Source organism: Armigeres subalbatus, chromosome 3 (genome assembly GCF_024139115.2).
Source record: "Armigeres subalbatus isolate Guangzhou_Male chromosome 3, GZ_Asu_2, whole genome shotgun sequence".
NCBI classification, from domain to species: Eukaryota; Metazoa; Arthropoda; class Insecta; order Diptera; family Culicidae; genus Armigeres; species Armigeres subalbatus.
In genome coordinates, this window is record NC_085141.1 from 121,535,188 (window position 1) to 121,551,306 (window position 16,119).

At 39.4% G+C, this 16,119-nt stretch overlaps 1 protein-coding gene and 1 long non-coding RNA gene across 3 annotated transcripts in view; one reads left to right on the plus strand and one right to left on the minus strand.

The window, feature by feature from the left end:
- Positions 1 to 3,345: 3,345 nt before the first annotated feature.
- The window catches only part of LOC134224036 (MYND-type zinc finger-containing chromatin reader Zmynd8-like), a 48,265-nt gene continuing 35,491 nt past the window's right edge, over positions 3,346 to 16,119 (minus strand). For both annotated transcript variants that reach the window (XM_062703274.1, XM_062703275.1), the window contains exon 8: positions 3,346 to 4,174. In XM_062703274.1, coding sequence (XP_062559258.1) covers positions 3,926 to 4,174 — 249 coding nt within the window. In that variant the 3' untranslated portion in view covers positions 3,346 to 3,925. The remainder of the gene's footprint in view (positions 4,175 to 16,119) is intronic.
- Positions 11,670 to 12,979, plus strand: LOC134220683 (uncharacterized). Its single transcript, XR_009982005.1, has 3 exons — positions 11,670 to 11,803; positions 12,027 to 12,348; positions 12,413 to 12,979. It is a non-coding gene; the product is annotated as an uncharacterized LOC134220683 (long non-coding RNA).

Genomic DNA, 16,119 nt, shown 5'->3' on the forward strand with positions numbered 1-16,119 from the left:
TCTATAGATCATTTCCAATTCTAGCAGATTACTGCTAGAATACTCAAGTTGAAGGTATAGGAATAGTAATAGAAACGGTATGGAAGTCCATTTCCAGTTCTAGCGATTGCTAGAACATGAGAAATTAAGAGTAAGATACAAAGTAGGAGAATGGAACGGACCTGGGATTGAACCCACCACCTCCTGCGTATGAGGCAGAAGCAGTAGCCATATGACTACCAAGCCCGCTATCATTAAAACTTTTTATTATTTACGATAAACTATTGAAAGTATCAATTCTTGTCCTACCCAGTAAAAATATCAGAGCCAACCAAATACTCTCTTCAAAGTGAGAAAGTTGCCAGAAAGTTGCCGTCCGTAGCAGGCGCGTCGTCGAAGGGAGATGCTACAAATATTTATTCGCATGGATGGCATCAGTGGCAGTCAAGTTAAAGTAGCAATTTCATTTATTTCAATTTCAATTAAAGGGAAATTTCACTTGACCTGCTACTGCTGCTATCCATGCTTTCTCTGACGCGCGCTCGTGATTCTGCTGCCGACAGAAACTAAAGTCTGACGGAGTGAAAACCGTGAGATTTTTCTTTCAGAAAAAATCTCGTAAGATTTTGGCAGTCCTTGAAAAAGTTCAAGCTCTCGCAGTGATTAGTGATTTGAAAGATGCATCGTAGGGAGGTGCTACAATTATTAATTCACGTGGTTGGCGTCAGTGGCAGCCAAGTGAAATTTTCTCTCAAGATTCCACAATCTACAACATGTTTCAAAAGACACTTAACCATACTCATCATATTTTAACCAACAAAATAATAACTCTTTAGTAAAATCATAACCATAATAAACTACAATGCGTATTGTGTTACAATAATATCCTTATAAGGTTAACCTCTACGCTAACCGCGGTGGAGGTTGGTATTCGGATTCTGATGGCTTTTCCGCAAACGTGACCTTTAAGTGGTCTTGTTGTGTGGGGGTTATCACGCCTATCTAGAGAGTAGGAGGTTGAGGGTTCGAGTCCCTCCAGGACACGTGGATTCGTTTTCGCAAATTCCATATAAATTTGTCCATTTCGAAACATGTGCTGTGCATATGCACAGCCAAGATATTTAACAAAAAATGGTTTTCGTACGGCCGAATAATATGCAATTAATTGTAATCAAGTGTCGGTCTTCCACCGTCATTAGTCGTCTGAGTACACGCGACCGCATGCGCAGGGCAATCAAACTCATCAAATGCTTTAGCCAAGCAAGCCTTTGGCACAGCAGAGTGTGATTGATTCGCACTGTATACAAATCCGCCCAGCCCGTTGTTGGGGGCATAGAGTGTAATCCTCTCGTTTAATAAACAATGTGCACTCGCTTGACTGTGGATATACAACAGTAACGCACATGTGAAGATTGGACAAATTAAGCATCCGAAGATATTCAATTTGCAAAAAAGAGCTAACCGCGATGGAGGTTGGTACTCAGATTCTGATGGCTTTTCCGCAAACGTGACCTTTAAGTGGGCTTGTTGTGTGGGGGTTATAACGCCTATCTAGAGAGTAGGAGATTGAGGGTTCAAGTCCACCGCACGTGTATTCTTTTTCGCAAATTTCATATCAATTTGTCCATTTCGAAACAAGATATACTCAATCCAGTAGAAACCCGAAATTGGGTGCTAGCGAAGTTGGATTTTTCTCACAATCCGTACGTTGAACCTAACTTCGGAAGTGGTGCGCTGAATAGCGCTTCGCGATATGAAAACAGCGCACCACTTCCGAAGTTAGGTTTAACGTACGGATTGTGAGAAAAATCCAACTTCGCTATTCCCCAATTCCGGGTTTTAACTGGATTGAGAATATTTAGCTTGAGCTTGATTGACATTATGACTAGATCAGCTGTTCTTGCACAGGGAACCAACAGATGTTTGCTTGGGACTAGCACACATCTTCAATGTACAAGTACTGGTGATCTCATTTGCTAGGTCATACTGGCGCCTGCCACGTCAGAATGCAAGTCAATGTAGAGAAGGGGGAGGAAATGATGATGCAATCACTCGCCCACTACAAGCCGAATATACCTCTCCACTTGCCACGAGTTCATGCGGAATTTGTTGGAATTTTTGGGTTAGGTTCGAGAGGCAGAGGTCCGTCTTGGTTAACGAGCTGCCAATGTGATAGATAGGAGAAAGCAACTGATGGAATTTCTAATTGGATGTAGGAAACGAGCTTTATAAATCATTTCCAATTCTAGCAGATTACTGCTAGAATATTCAAGTTGAAGGTATATAGGAATAGAAACAGAAACGGTATGGAAGTCTATTTCCAGTTCTATGGAACGGACTTGGGATTGAACTCACGACCTGCTGCGTATGAGGCAGAAGCAGCAGCCATATGACTACAAAGCCCGTTTTGCATTTCGAAACACGATTGTAGTGATCTGATATTTAACAAAAAAATGGTTTTCGTACGGCCGAGTGGCCGAATAATATGAAATTAATCCTTACGTTGTCCATCGTCTACCTTGCGGTAGTGTATTGTACAAAACCCTTCTGATTTTTTAAATGTTTAACATTCTTATATATTGTTGCCTTTAAAATAAAAGATTGGCATGTATGATACATTTGTACAATGTCATGTTATATATAGCTCATTCTCGTTCAATAATATTGAAATAATAACTTATTTATATAAAAAACATTAGAGAATGATCGCTACCTATTGGGGACTGTAACGGGGAACGAAATCCAAGATGGACTGTACATCCGGATATGGGTTGCCACGGCTGTCACACACGGTGACGCTGGCCACTAAACGCTCTTGGGAGGTCCACGAATGCCACGCACTGTGGCACTGGTCAGCAAAGGACACAAAATCGGAACGCAATACCACACACTGTGGGATTAAAGCAAAACCGCCGGATTACGATAGTCACCCACTGTGACTCCATGGATTGGGAAACGGAACTTTATTAATGTTCTTTTGGCTCGGCTAAGCTTTTAACAGTTCCTAATGCTCGGTTGGCTCAAGATAGCCGCTTTCACATATCTCTGAATGAAGGATCCCTAGAAACAGTTGGGCTTATTCTACGAGTGGAGTGACGTGAGATCGCTCGAATGACGTGAGAAAAGTCGTATAGCCCCATTTCAATAACATTAGGCTTTCAGCGATCGTGTACCTACACGCACGTTTCACTCACACTTTTACTCGGTTTGTTTGCAACCACGAGCAGCTGTCACGGCAAAATCAAATGGGATTGTTTGCAACCACGAACCTGCGTTCGTGTTGGTGAGAAATGTCGGCGAGACCCTAATGGTCACCTCACGTGAGAATTGCTAAAATCGACTCATCTCACGTCACTCGACTCATAGAATAATCCAAAGTATAGATAAGAATATATGGAGAGATAAGAGAATAAAATGAAGAATAAAACTTAATTGTGAAGTTGCGTAAAACAAACGGTATGAAATCAGAAAAAGGGTGCAGACAAGCATGAATGAAAAGAAGATAGTAAAGTTATCGGTAAAGCTATTGGCAAGTAAAAAAAACTACCTACCTACGTATTAACGATTTTTTTTATTGTTTGGTCACGTCGTGGAAAACATGGACTGATGGGCAATGGCTATATTAGACTGAATTACTCTGAGTTAGGTACTTACTACGCCAGGCCTTCGAAGAATGTAAAAAAACTGTGCAGTTTAATAGTAACTCATTATTTTTATTAGTCGATGTTGTGTAAACTATTTATCCAGCATTTTCAGAATTCTCACTCTTTTATTGCGATTATAAAAATAAAAATAAAATTGGATCTGTTAAGAATTTACATAGATATTGTTTTCTTCGTAAGTGTCAGACAAGTGACATTTGCATTCTTATCACATTCAGAATAAAACTAAACAAAATACTTACAAATATGTACAAATTTAGACACTGGTTGCCACATTAGAGCTCCTACTTGGCGCCGACGATGAACTTCTCGCCGCTAGCAATTGATTTGGCACCGGTAGGTCGTCCAGTAACCGGAGCGGATATCACACTGGAGCTGGCCAGTAAACCAATTGGCGTAGGCGATGCAACGGCACCTGTCTGGTGCTCGATGGAACTGATAGAACCCGTGAGTGAACTGGACGGGGCCCATCTGCTGGGTGAGCTTCCACTTATAGTATAAGCCGGTAGACCTGATGACCCAGAGTTGAGTATCTACGAGTGGGATGAGATAGAAGTTTTGCGACATTCATCAATCGCACAGGTTTAGGTCCAAGATACAAATAATACGTAACGGTGTAGAACTTTACAAAGTGAATTACTGTTAAAAAAAAACAAGAACACCGTCTTTGACCAGAGGTCGTACAGACTGAACATTCAACACCTAGCATGAGACAACGAACAGGACACACATAACACCCAATGGACCAGTGGAGAATTTTCATGGTCATTTTTCAATGCTTTGTCAAAGATGTAAAACGGAAAATGCATCTTTGATAGCAGTTATAAAAACTGCACATGTTTTATACTGCTGTGATGTCAATGAACTGAATTTTTGGAAGCTGATCAAGCGTTCTACTTTTGTTTTGAAGAAAATAAAACTCGAGTAAATTCTTTTGCAACTTCGTGCAAAGATACAACTGAGCAGTATTCTAGTTATAAATTTTCTAACGAAATTGTTGGAATTTTTTATACTACAGCGTCTGTTGAAGATGGTATTTTTACAGTGCCAATTTCATTTCCTCTTATAACTCTACTAAAAATGCCCTTAAAGTGACAGTTTAATAATTTTTAAATAACCCTGCTCGCAGAGCAAGTTTGACTTTGACAACTCTACACATAAAAAAATAACCTTATAAATATGTTATGGCAAAAAACCATTCGAAAATACTTATACTCTTCATTATGCCACCTAATGAATGATCCCATATCAAAAAGCTAATAACATTCATAAGTTAATGAAAAGTATAAGTTTCCGAATGTATGTGACTAATGCGATGTATAAGTTTTTTCTTATACATTTCATTAAGCGCCTGCTTTGGCAAAAAAAGTATTAGAAATATTAATAATAAACAACATTATTTTTTTTTACGTTTACTTGTTCTTGAAATATTGACAGTTAGCCCATATATTTTCTGTCAAATTTTCCGTTTCCGTCGCTGTTCCACTGAGTTGGGTTTGGGGCCTAAAAGGCGCCTAACCCTTAAATACATTTAAAAATAATCGAAATAGTTTCTGCCTGATTCAGAGATGAACAACGGATATGGTTTTAATCGGTAAAAATAGTTTTAGGCAAATTCAGATATATTGTCGTGGCGCTACAGTGGTCAACGAATCAACATGGAATACAACATTTTCAAGCGAAACATCATTTGAACATAATTCCTAGAAGTGCAAGAAATATGTCCCCTGTTCTAAATAAATTTTGCACACTTTTGATATAATTTTTGATCCTTACTCGTCTTGCCCCGAGTCATATCGCCCCATATGGTATATAGGCATCATAAAAACACCTTTTTTAAAACCAGTTGAAAGATACTAAAACGTCGTTAATCAGTGTTTATTGAAACTTATGTCATCATAAAGGAGTTTCAGGGACAAATCAGTAGAATTCGAAGGACTGTCACTATTTTACAAGGGTTACCGCTTAGGGTGGCCACCTTGCCCCAATTTCCCCTAATTTATGAATCGGACCAAAGCCTCAGTGACGTCACTTTCTGAGAGCAAAATGCTCGCTGCAAATGGCAGTGTTGGTAGAATCATACTCAAATCTCAATCATCGATGCTTCATGCACGAACTTACTCGCTTGCGATTCTGTAGGGAGAGTTTGAGTTTATCGGTCAGAATCGCGTCGCTTTGCTCACTCGCCCAAAAATGATTTCGCTCTAAAAAGCGTCAAAACCGTCAAAACGTAATCGAGGCGTATGCATATGGATTTATTAGCCATTGTTTTAAGCAAAAGAAGATGATTCAATGCATTCAATAATGAAGGACATGTAAAAATCATGCAATGATGCAAATCGCGATTCGAGTTATGAGCGATTCTCTTGGCCATGATTCTGATGGGATTTGACTCATGCATGATTTATCGCCGTGGAGATTTAAGAATTTGAGATTTTAGGTATTATTAAAATTAGGAGGTTATGGATTATTACGAATTTTTAGAATTTTACAAATTTTAGGAATAAAGTTTAATTATATTTGAATTAGAATTAGTTTAATTGGAGGGGTTTTAGTTAGATTAATTTGTTTTAAGACCATGCTGAGGGTAGCTGGTTTCGATTCCCGGTGCCGGTCTATGCAATTTTCGGTTTGGAAATTGTCAATAAATTTTCATATTTCGATCGGCACCAAGCACTCTACTTCTCCAAAATATCATAATATTTAAAACATATTTTCAATGGCAGGTTTTCGACGACTATGATTACACCTTCGTACTAAATTAATCGATAATTTTGATGCTGGCATCAGAAAAATGGCTGCTTCGCAAACCACGTCAAAATCAAACACTTAAGGGGCTGTCCACAAACCACGTAGACCGAAATTTCACATTTTCAAACCCCCCCGTCCCCCTAGTAGACTTTCGTAGACTTTTCCGAAACCCTTCCCCTCTCCTTTGAAGTCTACGTAGACTTTTCTAAATTTCACAAAATATCATATGCTGTTTAAAAAATATGGAGATCAACCACGTTTTAAGCAATTCAGCTATTCAAATCAATTTCAGTATGTAAATGTTGTACTTCCAGTTGAAAACCGAAGTGAGCTCTCGCGACAATCGAGTTTTCTCCCGTTTCCTTTTGTCGCAACTACGTCGCGACTAGTGCGCATCATGGCGCACGACGGTGACATAGATGCGCACTAGTCGCGATGCAGTTGCGACATCAGGAAATAAGGAAAAACTCAATTGTCGCGAGAGCTCACTTTGGTTTTCAACTGGAAGCACAATATTACCACAAAATTCGAATTTCAAAAACAAAATTAAACTGAACAAAATCTAACAAATTAAAAATCAATTTAAAACGTAATAAAATTTAATCCTTTGTCCATGCTCCCGAAATTAAATCTCAAAGCCAATTTAATTTCTGTTGAACTCGATTCCTCACAGAGGTGTGCGCCACCGCCGCCGACACTTTTGCATAGGCACGCCATTGCCTCAAATCTGTAACGCATCTGAACGGTTCAAATTTGTAGAAAACCGAACAATTTTCAGAACTTCGAAAAATTTCGAGTTGAGTCCCAGGAATTTCCTTCTAGAATCCAAAAGTTTTCCCGTTATTAGTAATTTTTAGTGAAAATTTTAATTTATTTTCCGAGGTAATTTTATGTTTAAACGAACATTTCGAAATATTTCCCGTGGAATTTTAGAATGGTTTCCTACGATATTTTTAAATTTCTGTTTCAAATTTGGAGCAATTTCCACATTTCAAAGAATTTTCCGAATAATTTTCGATGGAAATTATAAAGAGTTTTCTGTTGAAATTTTGGTGAATGTCTCGTAAAAATTTCGAATAAATTTTCGTGAAAATGATAATGGTTTTCTCACAAAAATTGCAAATATTTTATTTGAGGAAACTCATAGAGTTTTTGGTGGGAAATTAAAATAATTTCTCGTGGAAATTTTCAACATTTTCTATAGCAATTCCAAAGAATTTGCCATAGAACTCTTGAATAAATTGCCGTAAATTTTCTAATAATGTCCTATGGACATTCCGAAAAGTTTTGCTTATCTGTCTAAACAATTCCTCGCGCAAATTCCGAAGAATTACCGAAATTAAGAAAAGTTTCCCTGCGACTTCCTGGGAACATAAGGCTTCCATTCTCGGGAAGGATTTCCCGGGATATGAACATAAGTTTCCCGAATTTCCCAGGAAATTCTTTTACGGGTTTTAAATTTGATACAAATATTAGTTTTATTAACTTAATCTAAGGAACTGATCTATTATATTTTTACTAATATTTGCTCTTCGTTTTCTTAATAAAACTTCGTCTTAAAAATTGATGGAGGAAATGTCTTCTTCCAATAAACAAATCAAAATCCTTTTCATTTTCCCACTTATTGATAATAAATGAAATTATGCATAAGAAGAGTTGCATGACTTGTGCGATGCAATCTTGAAGCTTCTAGGTGGTGGTGCAGAGCGACATGTTTCCAATATCACAGATCTTTGACTACTATATCGATTAGGAATACGTCATATTTCAGAAGGCGACAATGGGCCTAAGAGAAGATCACATCACGACACCGCATACCTTATGCTTGAACAAGAACAACAAAATAAAGATGAAATCTCCAAATTCTCTGGTGCAAAGGAGATGATGCTTTTGGATATGGACGGTAAACTTATTCAGAATCGTCAACCATTCTATGTTTATATGAGGCCATATCCATGTGAAATTGAGCCCTTATTTTCATTCTCAGCAATTATATGCTGTGAAAGTTGTTCAAGTCTATGTTTCGTATTTTTCTTTAATCATATGGTTAATTCTTCTTTTTTTCTTTTTATTTCGAAGCTCTCATTTTTATTAGACGTATTCATGATTTCAAAAAATATTTGCGATTCTATGCGTCTGCTCATAATCGTTTTCGCATGATGAGATATGCTTTTCATTTTTTTTTTAACTAAATTGGACTAAATTTCGTGGTAGCTAAAATAAATTGGTTGTTGACTTCTCAGACTTCTAAAAGAATCTATCAAAAGATAGGAATACTTACATTTTATGCTACAACATGGATATAAAGTATACGGCATACTTGCATAATTTTGTCATTCATTCAACTTTGCTTAGAATGATCCGATTTTAATGAAACCGGAACCACCGTCGCGGAAACTCTTCTAGTATACTGTCCCATTGCAAAACCTCAGATTGGCCCCTGGCCAACGGAGAAGTTCAGTATGCCATATACCCTGAAAAAAGTTACTTTCGCAGAACACCCGGAACCTGCTACAAATTGACCAGAGAGTCTTACAGTCTTACAGTATCTTTAATGAAGATCATATATTCATTGTCTTGAAAAAATATGAATCAACCTTTTTGTCTGTTGAAAAATAAATTGGGAAATTTCTTATTTTTGTAATGTAGGTATTTCAACATTGAGCACGCAGCAGTAAAGTCTACTTCAAAATAATTCTAACATAAGGCGAAATAACCTGAGCTCTAAAATTTATTTTTAATAATAATTTTGAATACATTTCTGTCGATCAAATCGCTCAAATTTATTTCCCGGGATCCCGTGAATTTCTAGAAAATCTCCAATGGTAATTCTGAAGGGTTTCTCGCGGAAATTTCGGAGAATTCCCCAAACAAGTTTTAAAAAATGTCTTTTGGAAATTCAAATGACTTTTTCCGTTGAAGTACGACATAATTTCCTGTGAAAATTCTTAAGAATCACTTGTCGTTTCCATAGAAGTTCCTGCCGAAAATCAAAAAATGTTCTAGTACCTAGAATCCGCAATAAAATCGGAGAGGAAATTTAAAAAAAATCTAAAGTTTCTATAGAACACATCAGAGAATTTTTCTTATCAACATAGAAGAATTTCCATGTGAAATCCATGGTAGTTTTAAGCCGTAGTCCAGCAAAAAAAACCTAAAAATCAAACAAGTGAACTTCTCACAAAGCTGCTGCACAAATTGTTATCAAAAAAAAGTCTACGTGGACTTTTGATATACCCCCCCCCCGTCCCCCTTCGTAGACTTACGTAGACTTTTTCAAAACCCCTCCCCCTCTCAAGAGTCTACGTGGTTTATGGACAGCCCCCAATCATGCAGCAACGATGTGGTATGCTTGAGATACCTGCTTCATTATAGGGACTCGAAAAAGAATTTATTTGCAGTAACTAACCGAATATATAATACATATGTCCGCATTAACGATTGCGCCCTAACAGATGATTCGATGCGCAGAGTCGAGCTTTGTTCGTCAGTGACAGGCATACGGGGCCCTTGCGATCAACTGCGAAGCGTCGAACACTACCTGATATTCCAACAATTTTATGGTTCATCCAGCAAAAACATTCCCCAATTATTCATTTTCCCGTCATGTTTTTGTATGAGCATTTTTTGAATAGATCTATTTCCGTCTTCTTGATCGACGTCAGTTTTGGACCATGATGAATAGAAGATTGATTGATTGGATACGAGTAACCTTAGGGAAGATCGGGTAACCAACCCCGGTGGGAACTATGGTCGTATGCTGACAGGGAAGGGTTGCTCCTCTCTGGAGGTGTAAATCTTACTGAGCGTCTGTTCTTCATGTCAGGGTCGGTCCATGTTAGGGGCGGCTGATCATCGTCCGAGTGCCAGCGAGGGACTCTAAGTGAAAATGTGCACCATGGGGAATAAGGAGGAATGGTCCTCCGGAAATTTAGGGGGTTTGGTGTCAGGCCCTGCAAGTCAGCCTTTAAAAAACATACGCAACGAACAATCTACAAAAGAGTACGGACCGGAACCATCGGCGAAGACCACCGCGACGAAAGAGGACTAGCGATTACAAAACTCGGTTCTTGGAACTGCAAATCTCTCAACTTCATCGGAAGCACACGCATACTCGCCGATGTACTCAAGGACCGTGGATTCGGCATCGTAGCGCTGCAGGAGGTTTGTTTGAAGGGGTCAACGGTGCGAACGTTTAGAGGTAATCATACCATTTACCAGAGCTGTGACAACACACACGAGCTGGGAACAGCTTTCATAGTGATAGGCGATTTTCAAAGGCGCGTGATCGGGTGGTGGCCGATCAATAAGAGAATGTGCAGGTTGAGGATCAAAGGCCGGTTCTTCAACTTCAGCATAATCAACGTCCATATCCCACACTCCGGAAGCACTGATGATGATAAGGACGCATTCTACGCGCAGCTGGAACGTGAGTACGACAGCTGCCCAAGCCTATACGTCATCAACAATATTCGGTACCGACAACCTGATGTCGCCACTGTATACGCGCAGCATCTCCAGGCAGCGTTGCCGGAAGAGGGTGAGCCCTCTTGAGGGCTGCTGGAATACAGTCAAAGCAGCCATCAACGACGCAGCGGAGAACAACGTCGGGTATATGGGACGAAGTCGACGGAACATATTCTGAAGGAGGAGGACGCAGCGCAACAAAGGCAAAAATTGAATCAACTAGAATGTTGGGGTTGTCCAATCTGCTCCGGGTGTGGTCCGTTTATTCAAACATTGAGTTGTCCCATGTTTAATAAAAAAGATTCGGATTCGACTCAATTTTAAGTAGGTTAGGCTTTTATTGGGGGCCCTAACGAAAGGAGGAAACACGGAAGGCGGAATCACAAAAAGAATATATCATAAGACGTAATTATAGAAGGCAGTTTTACTACAGTCATAGTTTTACTCAGGCGTCTGCTTGGAGTAAGAGAGGATATTTTTTATTCTTTGAAGGCTCGTCTTAGTTGAAGGGGGATATGAACTCTTATTTAAAAGCACCCCCTTCTGTATACTTCTTCTTTCTAACTATTCTAACTATCGCATCCCACATCTTCAACATTGGCTGCCTCGTAGTTTAGTATTCATTAAGCAAATCCACAGCTAGGTGTATAATTTCTATGCTTCGGAAAGGCGAAAGTTTATTTTTCTACTTTTGAAATCTTCTAAGACCGTTTAGAGAGTCGATCTCAGTCATCTTCAGCATAGTATGCTTCATACAAAGCTATACTTATACACCTTATCGTTGATCTATAGATCTCAAAATAATCTACACATTAATGGTACGTGAAAAATCACGTAGCCACTAAATTTCACTCACACCACTCATTTTACCTGATATCTATAAAAAGTAAGAAGTGGCACATGGTTCTTGACTGAAAACTTTTTTAATTAAACCAAAATAAACGGTATAATTTACGTGAATTTCACATTAGTGAGCATAAGCTGAGAACCTTGCGCAGCTTGATGTTTAGCTGTCAAAATAGTTCAACACGTCAGTCATTGCTGAATAACAATTTATTATAATTCTAATTATCGGGAATTTCTAAGGTATGTATTGTAGAAATAAGTGACCATATTATCCATGTGGCGGATGAATATATTTATTTACGTTCCCAAAATACGTTGCAGATAACCATCGGAGTAATATGGATGGACATGTCCCAGCTTTGTTGCAGCTCCAGCTCAACAAATGCAAAAATTAGGCTGCCAAGTGTGTGTACACTGTTATATGCTTGCCCTCGTCCTTCCCGGAAGGGTTCAGCATGTGTCGCAATACCATTAGGATGCATAAAATCAAAGAAAAACAAGGGCCACTGACTGAGTCGCCCCCCATTAGTTTCCGTATTTTGCCCATTTGCCAAGGGAACAAGCGACACTTTTCGCATGATTAATGGATCTGCCAATGGAGGTACGAAGGATAATCCCACCGACAAATACTGCAGGATGCAAGGTACGTAGGTATTTGAAATATGTGTAACTTGGTTCCCTTCAGTTGATACTCAATTTTGTTACAGCTTCACGGCCCAAAATCTACATCAACAAACCAATCATCAGTTTTTTTGTTTCTTGCGTTAAATTATTTTACTGTCCAAGACTTAAAAACTAAGCTGATCAGAATTACGTTCTGATGAACAGAACCTTACATAATAAGGTTCATAATAAGTCATAATAAGCTGTATACTACCGGCATTATATGAATCGGATTCCGGAGGATAATGTTGAAAATAAATGGAAATTGTTTGGAAGAAACAACTAAATTGGCTATTTCCCTGAGTATTTTCTTGCGTCTAAAATTGCGGACTTAAATATAACAAAAGGCAATCGAGTGTCTCAGCGGTGATGTAGGTAATTGCTATGTATGTACTCGCAGCATCAGAGCAGACAATCTTGGGTAGGTGGATTTGAATTTAGCTCAGCACTAAGAAATATTTGGTGGGAAATTTCTATCGAAGCATAGCTGGATGTGATTGAAAGCAATAATATTTTTTATGGAAGTGGTTAACATTTCTTTTCTATGTGACAATGTTAAGTTGTGAATGCTTTTGTGATAAAAGAAAGTGCACGGCAGTGATTGTAATTGTAATTTATTAACTATACTGCCTGTAACCGCATATTTGTCCCATCTTAATTCTTTTTTGCGTTAATTTTTTTTGTCTTTGTTCCAACGGGAAATTGTTTTGATGTAATCCTTCTCTCGCTTCTTTTTGTTGGTATTACATTCCACCACAGTTATTAACTGCGAGGTTTCTAAGCCAAACAAATAGTTGAATTTGTATATCATGAGCCTAGCACGATTATTCTTTCATGCCCAGAGAAATCGAGACAATTCCAACACGAAAATTTCCTAGACCGGACCGGGAATCGAATCCAGTCACCTTCAGCATGGTCTTGCTTTGTAGCCGCGTATCTTACCGCTTGGCGCAAGAGAGCACCATGTTTTTTTCCTTAATATTCGGATTTTTTGCTATAAACTTTTATAAATTTCCATGGAACCAAAAGTTTCTGAATTTAACTGAATTAAAAAATACATATATGTATAGTTTTATTAAATTTGCATAGATAAATTTTAAAAAATTCACGGACAGTTCCACTGGAAATTCTGCTGAATTTTCACAAGAAGGTATTATGAATTTTCAGATTTTATTTTGAACCGCTATGAAAAAATGTTTGAATTTTCAAGAAACATTCTTTTGAAATTTCTCAGGAAAATCTTTCTTATGTTAACGGTATGCTTCTTCTGAATTTTCCCGAGAATGATTTTAAATTTTCTCAGTAATTTCTTTTGAATTTACGAACATGTTTTATGAATCGCCTAAAATTCCTCCAGGATATCGTCTCTCGGAATCCCTCCAGCAAATTCTCCCGAAAGTTCATTCACAATTTTTGCCGTAATTCCTTTGGATGTTCCTTAGGAGCCTTTCACAAATTACGTAACGCTGAATGGAGAGGGAGGGGTCAAGCCGAGCGTTACGATCCATACAAAAAAATGAACCTCCCATACAAAAAGTGTTTTACGAGGGGGAGGGTGGGGGTCGAAAATTAGCGTTACGTAATTTAAGAAAAAAAAAACTCTTGAGGACCCTTGAGGAAACCCTTGAGGATTTTTTTTCGAAAGTTTGTCAAGGATTTTCATTTTAAATTCTTTATTAAAGTGATTTTTCAACAACATTTTGAGAGTTCATTGCTAAGTTTCTCAAGGAATTCCTTTGGAAGTTCCCTTAGGAATTCCCTCGGAATTTTCTCCAGAAACTCCTCCAGGAGTTTTTTTTTTTAATTCCTGTAGGATTTCCTTCAGAAACTTCTCCGGAATTTTCTCCAGAAACCCCGTTGGAAATTCCTTCTGGAATTGTTCCGGAAATTCGTCCATGATTCCTCCGGAAGCTCTTTTCCGAATTCTTCCGGAAGTTTCTCCAGGAATTCCCCCAGAAGATCCTCCCGGAATTCCTCCGGAAGTTTGCTTTAGCAATTCCTCCAAAAGATCCTCTAGGAGTTTTACTAGGAGTTTTTCTAACAATTCCTCCGGAAATTGCTCTGTGAATTCCTCCGGAAATTGCTCTGTGAATTCCTTCGGAAATTTCTCTAGGAATTCCTCCGCAAGCTCCACTAGGCATTCTCCCGGCAGTATGTCTAGGAATTAGTCCGAAAGTTCCTCTAGGAATTTCTCCGGGAGTTCTTAGCAGTTCCTCCGGAAATTGCTCTAGGAGTTCCCCCGGAAGTTTCTCCAGAAATGTCTCCAGGATCTCCTCCGGAAGTTCTTCCAAGAGCTCCTCCGGAAGTTCTTCCAGGAATTTCTTCGGAAGTTCTTCCAGGAATTCCTCCGGGAGTTCTACTAGGAGTGCCTCCAGGAGTTCCTCTAGCAATTCATCCGGAAGCTGCTTGAGAAATTCCTCCGCAAACTTCTCTGGAAATTCCTCCTGAAATTTCTCTAAGAGTTCCTCCTTGAATTACTCCGGAAGTTCTTCCTGGAATTCCTCCGGAAGATCCTCCAAGAATTCCAGCGAAGTCACCCCAAGAATTCCTCCGGAAGTTCCTCTGGAAGTTCCTCCATAAAATCCTCAGGAAGTTCCTCCAGGAAATCCTCTGGAAGTTTCTCCAGGAATTCTTCCGGAAAATTCTCCGGAAGTTTCTCCAGCAATTCCTCCGGAAGTTCCTCGGGAATTCCCCCGGAAATTCCTCCTGGAAATCTTCCGGAAGTTCCTCCTGGAGATCTCCTCCAACAGTTCCTCCTGGAATTTCTCCGAAAGTTCCTTCTGGAATTCTACCGAAATTTCCTCCTGAAATTCTTCCGAAAGTTCCTCCGGAAGTATCTCCAGGAATTCCTCCGGAAGTTCCCTCGGAAGTTCCTCCGGAAGTTTCTCCAGGAATTCTTCCGGAAGTTTCTCCAGGAATTCCTCCGAAAGTTCCTTCGTAAGTTCCCCCGGGAATTCCTCCAACAGTTCCTCCTGGAATTCCTCCGGAATTTTCTCCGGGAATTCCTCCGGAAGTTCCTCCGGGAATTCCTCCGGAAGTTCCTTCGGGAATTCCTCCGGAAGTTCCTCCGGGAATTCCTCCGGAAGATCCTCCGGGAATTCCTCCAGAAGATCCTCCGGGAATTCCTCCGGAGGTTCCTCCGGGAATTCCTCCGGAGGTTCCTCCGGGAATTCCTCCTGAGGTTCCTCCGGGAATTCTACCGGAAGTTCCTCTGTGAAGTCCTCCAGAAGTTCATCCAGGAATTCTTCCGGAAGTTCCTCCAGAAATTCCTTCGAATGATCTTCCAAGAATTCCTTCCAATGATCCTCTAGAAATTCCTCCGGGAGTTCCTTTAGAATTTCCTTCAGGAATTCTTCCAGAGGTTCCTCCGGAAGTTCCTTCAAGAATTCTTCCAGAATTTCGTCTAAGAATTCTTTTCAGTAGTTCCTCCAGGCATTCATCCGGCAATTCCTTCGGAAGTTTCGACAGCAATTCCTTCAAGAGTTCCTCCAGGAATTCCTTTGAAATTTTTTCCAGGAATTCCTTCGAAAGATCCCCCAGGAATTAATTGGGAAGATCCTCCAGGAATTTCTTCGCAAGTTCATCCAGTTGTTCTAGGAGTTCCTCCAAGAATTCTTCCGGAAGTTACTTCAGGAACTCATCTCGGAATTCCTGTAGAAATTCCTCAGGGAGTTTCTTTAAGCATCCCTCCGGGAGTCCCTCAAGGATTCCTTTCAGAAGTTCATCCGGGAGTTTCTCCAGGAATTACCCC